At 41.1% G+C, this 9,910-nt stretch overlaps 1 protein-coding gene across 1 annotated transcript in view; it reads left to right on the top strand.

The window, feature by feature from the left end:
• The window catches only part of LOC111869163 (fatty acid synthase), a 135,383-nt gene that overhangs the window by 19,765 nt on the left and 105,708 nt on the right, over nt 1-9,910 (top strand). The window contains exons 5-6 of the mRNA XM_023860434.2: nt 7,290-7,490; nt 7,582-7,820. Of these exons, the coding sequence (XP_023716202.1) occupies nt 7,290-7,490; nt 7,582-7,820 (440 nt within the window). The remainder of the gene's footprint in view (nt 1-7,289; nt 7,491-7,581; nt 7,821-9,910) is intronic.

Here is a 9,910-nt window from a genome sequence, read left to right as displayed (position 1 = left end):
AGGTTTAGTTTAAATCAGAGTTAAAGAATTATCTACATGCTCATTCCTTCTACTCTTTAGATGAATACTTCAATGTAAATAGAGAATGATGTAAAATTAAGTTATATTAATTTTTAAGCTAAAATTGCCTGTACTTATGTATGTAACCTTTTGACTTGTTCTGTATCCAAAGGTACTAACCTTCTTAGGATTTATAGAATGTAAATAAATTCAATTCAATTCAATTTAATTCAGCTAGTCGAGGTTCTACTGTATACGTACTTCATTGCCTCTGTCTGTGTGAATCCATATTTGGACACTTTCATAGCAACAACAAGTACCACTTGCTTTCTGTGTCTGTCTTTCTGTCTGTCTGTCTCTCCATGTGTCTAAACCATAAGCCAGAGACCATATGTTCCTGTTGATGTTTGTTGTTCTCCTCTGTCCCTTTATGCAACTCAGTAGTATCTTCAAACAGACTATGGCATATTATCCCCAGTTCATTTTTCATAACCATCTTTTGCTTTTTATGAACTAACCTTTTTTGGTGAGAATTTGTTGTTAAATGAGAAATGAAATGCACAAATTTCTGATTCCCCTGTTTATCTGCATTAAATTTCGTTCTGTGGATGAATGGCTTATGATGAAACCAATGATTTTTTCTCTTTGGTCTGTTATGAAACTGGAAGGCCTACTATGGACTGTTGCTTTGAAAATTTGAAATTTCCTCCTTTTTCATGTTATTGCTTTTTTTGAGCAGGCCCACTATTACTGAACTAGTGAACTAGGGCTCCTCTCTTCTCTTAGAAAGATGGTTGTCCCACTGTTTTTGACCAGGTAGACTGTACTGTCTGCAGGTTGTTACACTTTTTACTTCGCAGAGATCGCATGAAAGAGATATTATATTATATTTACATGAATTTTAAATTTTCAGTGAAAATACAAGGATTTATCAGAAAATCAGTTGTGGGATGTCATATGAAGAGACAACCACTAGTTGAACTGTCCTATAGGATTTATTGCAGCTGCGCAATATACACAGATGGATAATAACAATAGTGAACTGTAACTGTCAAAGTCAAAGTCACATTGCGACTCACGGTCAGTCAGTCTGTCTGTCTTGGTGTCGAGCCCCGACTGGGGCTCATGACCAGATTTTTTTTTTCTTTATATGAAAGTTACTGTCCTGTTCATTTGGGGCGCCCTCTCTGACGAGAGGGTCTGTCATTTTTCAGTCATAGTCTGTGTTAGTAAGTCCGTTGTTAGTATCTACATACATTTACAATCTAAACTTAATTCCTATGCACAATATATACAAGGCCTCTGTCAATCCAGGCTCGGTACAGCAGATTATGCCCTATTTCTACTAGTATTTGCTACCACAGTAGCCTAGTCACTTGAACGGTAGTATGCCTGACTGCCGCCAAGTTTAAGCCTCTTATACTTTCTGTGTCGGGCTTCGCCTTGTCCGATGTTGTGAACATTCTCATTTTCATGATTTTGTATGACTTCTGCTTGTCTCCTGCATAATTTTGTTGTATAGTCATATATGTACAGGATTTTAAATGCCATGTGCAAGTTGCGGACCGGTGTGCGCCTTGGAAAATTGCCAGTGGTTCGGAGAACCTTGTTTTGCAGGCGCTGCAATTTCACTAGATGGGTGTCTGCCGCAAACTCCCAGGCGGTACTAACATAAGTCATTACGGATCTAATGAGAGCTTTGTGGAGGGTCATTTTAATGTTAGCGTTCAATCGCTCACTTTTGAATAGGGAATACACGCTAATGAATGTTCTGAAGGCCTTGGCTTCGATCATTTCTATGTGCAATCTCCATGTAACTCTCTTATCGAAGATTACACCTAAATATTTTGCACTATTTACAAATGGAACATTTCGTCCATTTAAAGTGAGACAAGACTCAGGCAGTCGACGACTACAAGAGAAGTAGACCCCCTGAGTCTTATCTTCATTAATTTTAATATTCCAGCGCTCACACCAGGTCTCCATTGAGCTGAGACCACACTGGAGTTTTCTAACAATAAAACCCTCCTTGCGATCTGTCGCATACAGACAGGTGTCATCCGCAAAGAGTGCCATATGAACACCATGTGTTTGGGTGACATCATTTATGTACAAATTGAAAAGGGTAGGGGAGAGGACTGAACCTTGTGGCACCCCTGCTTGCATGTCCCTTGGGGTTGACATTTGGCCTTCAACCGAAACCCTGAATCGACGCTGAGAAAGAAAGGACCCAATAAGTTTGGTCAAACTGTTCGAGAATTCCAATTTTGATAACTGAATGCCACGTGGTATCAAAGGCTTTTTCAATGTCCAAGAACACCGCAGCCGTTGACATTTTGTTGTTGAACTGTACTGTAACTGTAACTCAGTGTATCTTCTTATGTAGCCTAGAGTCGGACATATAGAAAACATGTCACTGTCAGTATTGTTGTAGGCTTTGCCTAGCAGCCGCTGTTTACTCGTCATTGCTAAGATGAAGCTTGCGTTGTCACACTTCTTTGAATGTGGGCAGCTCCCACACAGTTAACCAGGTTCTCCATTTTGCTAAGGCTCTGCATATTTGCATTATCTTTGTTTGAACCCTTGAATTGCATACCATGTGAAATTAGCAGAGTTTGATTTTTCTTTTAACTTCCTCTTATCCAGACTTTTACTTGTATAATGCCAAGCTTTGTTCTTGATTGTAATTTATAGTTTCTTGTACACGATCATTAATTTGAAGCCTGTGTATGTAGCCACACACTTCTCATTGTCAGTGACACAGTAGAGCCTCTTTTCAGCCTGCTGTCCCATGATTTATACCATGGTATTCTGGAGTCCTGTTCTCACACACGTAAATGCAGGCCTTATATGAACATGCATTGCAAATCCATTCTATAGACTGCTCCTGGTACTGTAAGCCCGGACTGCAGCTGCACAATGGCATACAGCAATGTTGGCTTCACCAACCAGTGAACACAATTCCTTAATCTAGAACTAAGGGAGAATTCTGTGCAACAGCTTTACTGCCCACCCTAAATAGAGGGTATCAGGATGAAAGGTATACAAAATAAAAGATTTGTATCTCAGAAACTAAATGTCATACTTTTATCCAGTTTATGTCTTCTGAAAGGAAAACACCGGAATTTATTTTTTTTTCCTAGCTTACGCATATGCGTCAGCTGGTGATCTTTGCGGAGCTCAATCGACACCACAGGAACAGGTTCAATGCTTGTTGTGGCTAGCAGTGTAGCAATCTCTTACAGCTGTCCAGCATCATTTTAGAACACAATATGGATGTCAAACTCTTATTGGAAAAGCATTCGGCTCTGGGACACCAAACTGACGACTACAGGTAGTCTGCTGCATTTAAGATCTCCTGGAATAACTCAGACCTCTGAAGAAAATGTCATTGGCATTAGAGAGGCATTCCAGTGAAGTCTGCAAATCAATGCTGTTAGCTTGCAGTTACAAATTCTCCATTCAACAGTACATGATGAGCTACACAAAATGCTGTGCATAAGAGTGTACAAGAGCGTAAATGATCCATGCACTAAAACTGAGTGACCAAGTAGCACTCACACACTTTGCTGTGGACATGCAAGAAAGAATTGACTCAACACCCAATTTCCTCCACAAAGTGCACTCCTCGGACCAGGTGACATTTCATGTCAGTTGAGTTGTAAACAGGTACAACTGCAGGATTTGGGGGAGTCAAAATCCACATATCATGTGTGAGTTGGAGAGAGGCAGCCCCAAAGTGAGCACATGGGCCAGCTTAATGGATGATTAAGTGGACCATTTTTCTTTTTCGAAAAGACAGTGGTTGGACATGCGTACTTGGACATGCTGGAGCTGAATGTGCTGCCCCATTTACCCCTCAAACTATCTCCCACAAGATGAGCGGCCTCCGTAGTCTAGGGGTAACGTTCCCACCTCGTGACTCAAGGTATACGGGTTCAAACCCGGCGGAGGTCGTGGAATTTTTAAGGGCGGAAAAATTCAGGGAACAGGTCCTCCAGGAGGGACTTTAAGCCATGGGTCCCGTGTCATAGCTTTACGGCACGTAAAAGACACTCATGTCCCAAGGGGACCACTGAGCCAAATTCAGGACATTTCCCGCCCATCAGTAGTCTCTAATGCCTCTGGTAGATGGGGGAAGCATCAAGATACCACTGAGCCAGTAGAGGCCGAACTCGCTGGCTGAGTCGGGACTGATGGCACACACCAGTACCGGTAGGGAATAGAGACTGGTAGAATATCATAGAGGGACGCACAATGGACCAACAGTTGGTCTAAGTGCATGCGGAAACCCACCCTCTCCAATACAATACAATACAATACAAATCTCCCACAAGATGGGGCACTGCCACATTTCTACCATCATGTTGGGAATTACCTGGACAGAGAGATGGCTGGGAAAAAGATCAGCATAAGTGGACCAATCACTTCTCCTCCAAGTTCACCAGATTTAACCCTAATGGATTTTTCGTGTGGGGTTATGTGAAGAACATTGCCTACCAAGTTAAGATCGAAGACCTTCAACACCTGAAAGCCCACATAAGGAATGCTGTGACTACAGTAACACCGAACATGCTTCAAGCAACGTGGAACAAGGTCAAATTTTGTATGGATATTTGTTGTGCCACCAAGAGTGCCCACATTTAAATTTATTGAGAAAGTTATAAACGCAGAAAAAAGAATTGATAGTTTCCCTTTGCAATGGTGTAACCCATAAATGTGTATGATAAATGCTTTCTGAAATATAAATTTTTATTTTGGATGCCTTTCATCTGGACAATCTATACATATACTGCCTGCAGGGTGCCACTTGTATTGTTTAAAAACAGAAATGAAACCCTGACTGCAGTCTATGCATGCATGTTGACACTTATGTTTACTGATGTCAAAGTATAACTAAGTATGGAGTTTAAAATTCATGGTTAGTGACAGAGCATTACACAAGAATCTTTATTGCCAGTCACAAATAGAGTTATAGTGAAGTCTTTCTATGCTACTAACAGAACATTTTGTCACTAGAACATATTGCAAAGTCAGTAATTTTTATGAAGCATTCCATTCCATGACATGTATCTCTTTGGTATGAAGCAGTATAAAACATAACCACAGGGATGTTTGTGTGTAAGAAAGAACTCTATCTTAGTTAGAATTCTATCTTAGTTGTAGGTTTTTCTGGATATCTCTACCATTTCTGTTGTAATTTAATATAAAGCCTATTGAAGTTTAAGTGGGAAATTAAGCATAAAATCTATTGCGAAAACAGTTTCTGTGTATTTGCAATATACTTTACATACAGGAGTTTCGATGAAGAAATTTGGAATTCACTTTACCAAATATAAACATTCTGATGTATTCACAGAAAATAAGACATTAAACTTATTGCAGTGCCAATGATTTAGTCATCTCTGCCCTTCCCGTTACTTGCTGCATTCTTCTGTTCACATTTATAATTATAATTAACTGCCATATTCTGCTTTTAACTCGTGAATAATGTACAAGGTCCGTATAAAAAGTATCGGGAAAAGTTCCGGGAAAATAGATTTATTTCAGATATTGCTACAATGCCTCAAAATTCTTCAAAATACATCCATTGTGCATCGATACACTTTTGCCAACGGCGTTGCCATGACACGAAGGCTCCCTGGTAGGCGGATTCCGGAAGGTCCTTAAGGGTCCGCGTGCAAGCCTCTTTGACAGCACTCAGGGTCCCATGATGGTGCCCTTTGAGGGAGGATTTCACTTTCGGGAACAGGAAAAAGTCTGCTGGTGCCAAGTCAGGACTGTAGGGGGGTTGGGGTACCGTCGCGATGCCGTTTTTTGTCAGGTAGTCGGTCACCTTGGAGCAGGTGTGACTGGGTGCATTGTCATGATGCAGTTTCCAATTTCCGGCGATGGCTGGCCTCACCCGATTGACCCTTCTCTTCATTCTTCTTAGCACTTCCAGGTAAAAAGCTCCATTCACTGTTTGCCCCTCAGGTACAAATTCATAGTGGACCACCCCATGGGCATCGAANCAGAAGGTCTTCGCAAGCAGCCACTCGTCTCTGCTTTTGGTCGTCCGTCAAGACCTTCGGGACGAGTTTCGCGCAGACCTTTCGCATCGCCAAATCTTCAGTGATAATGGTGTGCACCGTCATCTTATCAATGCGAACACGATCTGCAATCATGCGCACACTTAACCGACGGTCTGAATTGAGTACATCACGCACACCTTGCACGTTGTCGTCGGTTCTTGACGTCGATGGCCGTCCACCACGGGGCTCATCCTCCACACTCTGTCGGCCACTTTTGAAGAGCTTGTGCCACTTAAAAACTGCAGTTTGTGACATGCTTTCATCCTTGAACACTTGGTGAATCATGCCCAACGTCTCCGTACCCGATTTCCCCAGTCCAACACAAAACTTGATGGCGTAACTCTGTTCAATTGTTCGCTGCATTCTGCACTTGCACCGACTCACTTGACAGGGGTCCACTGAAAACACGGCCTGGCCTCTACGAACGCGCTCAGGCAAATGGTGCTTGGCGCGTGTTAAAGGTTAGACCCCCACTACCACGCCTGTGCGGTGCGAGCATGCTGCGGTGTACAGTCACGTAAGGGAAAGATTTTTCCCGATACTTTTTATATGGACCTTGTATATCACTTACTTTTGAATATTGAGCATCTAATGTGATCTTCTGGTCATTGTCATAACTACAAACTCACAGTGACTGCTAATAAGTGTACAAAATGTCAGAACACAAAGCCTTAGCATTTGTATATATGGATATTCTTATTATTGCCTGTTGAAACACAGGATGTTAGATGCTCATGTATGTTTAGTTGAGTGATTCAGTTGTCCAGTGACTCAGAGTAGCTCATTCTAATGGACCCAACCATGTAAATGTCTTTCATCCCTTCTGCCTGGGACAGAAACAGATTCAATTTTCACAGTGTTGCATTTCGTTTGGAATAGTGGATGGAGAACAAGGCCCCAGTATCCCATGACCCTAATTACTACATACAATCATCAGATCCTGTTAGAATTCTTGGATTTTTGGTTCTCATGCTTGTGGCTACAAAGTTTGTAGTGAGGCAGCAAGCTGAGCTCAGGTTTGCACTCGCTTCTGTTGCCGTATTTTTTGGCTTACCCTTTCACCAAGAAGGTGGAGGCTGTATGTTTCCTCAGACGTTTAGTTTCTGTGAAGTATGTGACTCTGTATTCTTCCTCCATAATTTATTTATTAGTGATAGGGTTATTAGTGTAGAAGGATGAACATGTTTGTGTAATGTGTTGTATATTGTATTGTAGGCCCCAGCTTTGCAGTGGATACTGCCTGCTCATCCAGTTCCTATGCATTTGAGCAGGCGTGCAGAGCCATCCGGGATGGGTGTTGTGACTCAGCTATTGTGGGTGGCTGCAACCTTTGTTTTCATCCTTACTTATCATTCCAGTTCTCAGAGCTCGGTGTCTTAAATCACGAAGGCTTTTGTAGAACCTTCGACAGGGATGGTGAGTACAAGTTTGCCATGAATAGCAAAACTGTCTCACAGTTGTTCTTGAAATAATATTTGATCTCATGTTGTTTGTGTCATGTACACAGCTAATGGTTATGTGCGCAGCGAGGCTGTATGTGTAATCTTCCTTCAGAGGGCTTGCAATGCAAAGCGTATATATGCTACGGTGCTTAATAACAAGACAAAATGTGATGGCTATAAGGAAGAGGGCATCATGCATCCGTCTGGAGATATGCATAAATTGCTCCTGGATGAGTGCTACCAGGAGTGTGGTGCCAGCAAGAACTTACTAGAATACTTCGAAGGTCATGGAACAGGGACAAAAGTAAGTTCTGTTGAAGGTCAAACAAAGGCCTCTTTCTCATGTTATATTTTAGCGTCCTGTTGCACTGATTTATGTCCATGATTTATTCCAGCCGTCTTACAGTGCATACACTCATCCACCTCACTCTTCACTCCTGCACTACATGTTTCGGCATAAAGGTGCCAAGGCATGCAGTGAAGTAGTTAACGTAAATCGAAAAGCACCTGAAGATGGCACCTTTATGCCGAAACATGTAGTGCAGGAGTGAAGAGTGAGGTGGATGAGTGTATGCACTGTAAGATGGCTGGAATAAATCATGGCCTCTTTCTCTTTAACAGTCCATTAATGTGTGCTGATGAATTGGGCACCTGGTCGTCTTGGCATTCTGAGGTCTGTCTCTAGTCAGATGTGAGTTTGCATTTTTCTGTGCAGTGTAAGAGGTTGGATAATTTAATGGACTGTGTGTCTGGTATGTCGTTTAGAACCTCAGTCAGGGCTAGGAGGAAACAAAAAGAAACACAAAAGGGCAATGGACTGAGAAGTTTTGACATTGCTGCATTTAATTTGTTGAACTCTCACTAACCATCTAAATCTTAGCAAAGGTAAATCCAGATTTCATTGTGTTTTAGGCTGGCCAGGAGCTGAGATGTTTTTTCCAGCCATGAATCATGGTCATAAGGAATTGGAGAGGAAAGACATGACTAAGAGATGTATAAATATATGTCTAGACTGTCTTGTTCCAAGTGTATGAACATGTTTCATTAGATTATGTGGGAAGGTATCTTTTTACTTTTTGTCCAGGGAGTATTTATTTGCTGATTTTAAAGCTTTTTGCTATACTACTTTTAGTTTCTTCTTTTAGTCTGAGGCTGTGGGCAGCGATAATCACAAGTGTGATACTGATTTGTGGATGTCTCTGTGCTTCGTTTATTCATCATTTTTTATCTCAATGGTTTTTTTATTTTAATATTTGTATGTGTATGCTTCCTTTATATCCAGATGATGAATATTCTTTGTTAGAAATCATTCGTTTGTGATTCATATGTAGTCGAATTAGTTATTTTAATATATACATAATACATATTTTTCTCCAGTACTTAAACTCTTGCCAATTTATGAATGATATCCATTAAAGATTAAGTTGGGGCAGCTTCTATGGTATACTCATGTAATGCTACTCTGCCATGTTTCAGGGGAATATGAGTACCCAGTTTCCTTGAAACTGCATTGCCTTATAACCTGAAATACTACATCCTTCCTAGTCACTGCTGCGAAAAACTTTGACTTGACTAACTAGTGTAATATTTATTATATATGTGTATGCCGTAAGGGATGACATTACTTATGATGCCTGATAGGGATGACAGGAGTAACACATTCATATCTTACATATCTCAGTTGCGTTTATTGTGGTTACATTGGGACTGTGGTTGAGTGAAATGTTTATGCTTGCTCACATATTAAGTATGTTTGTTTTAAGTGAAAGAATCAATGACTGTCTGGAAGCTTGGGCTCTGTATAACACATCCATACTGAAATACTTTTGTATAAAAGAAGGTTGATAGCATTGACACCATACATATTAATGGAAGGTGCATGTGGAACTTTAGACCTTGGAAGTGGCTGTGCTGAGGGATGTAATCATCATCATCATCATCATCATCATCAGTAATCTGTCAGACGACAGGTCCACAGTCTCTTCCAAAACAATTCCTCCACATAATGCGATCTAGAGCTTTCTCCTTCAAATGACAGTATCCTCTTCTGTCCCCAAGGTCATCCAGCATCTTCTTACGTCTTCTCCCTCATCTTCTTGTCACTTCTATCCACCCCTCTATCTTTCCTTCAGTAACTTCTTTTAGAAGGCAGTTTCTGCATAAAACATGACCAACCCAATTAGCCTTCCATTTTCTTATTTCATGTAGGATATTCCTCTGCTCACTGACTCTAATTAACACTTCTTCATTTCTCACATAATCGGTCCAACTGATCTTCTCCATCCTTCTCCAACACCACATTTCGAAACTTTCCAGATGTTTCTGATCTACTGCCCTAAGTGTCCATGTTTCAGCCCCATACAGAGCTATGCTCCAAATGTAGCATTTCACTAG

The sequence above is a fragment of the Cryptotermes secundus genome, unplaced genomic scaffold (genome assembly GCF_002891405.2).
Source record: "Cryptotermes secundus unplaced genomic scaffold, Csec_1.0 scaffold1434, whole genome shotgun sequence".
Taxonomy (NCBI): Eukaryota; Metazoa; Arthropoda; class Insecta; order Blattodea; family Kalotermitidae; genus Cryptotermes; species Cryptotermes secundus.
The sequence above is the reverse complement of the archived record's forward strand: the minus strand, read 5'-3'. Positions and strand labels throughout refer to the sequence as shown.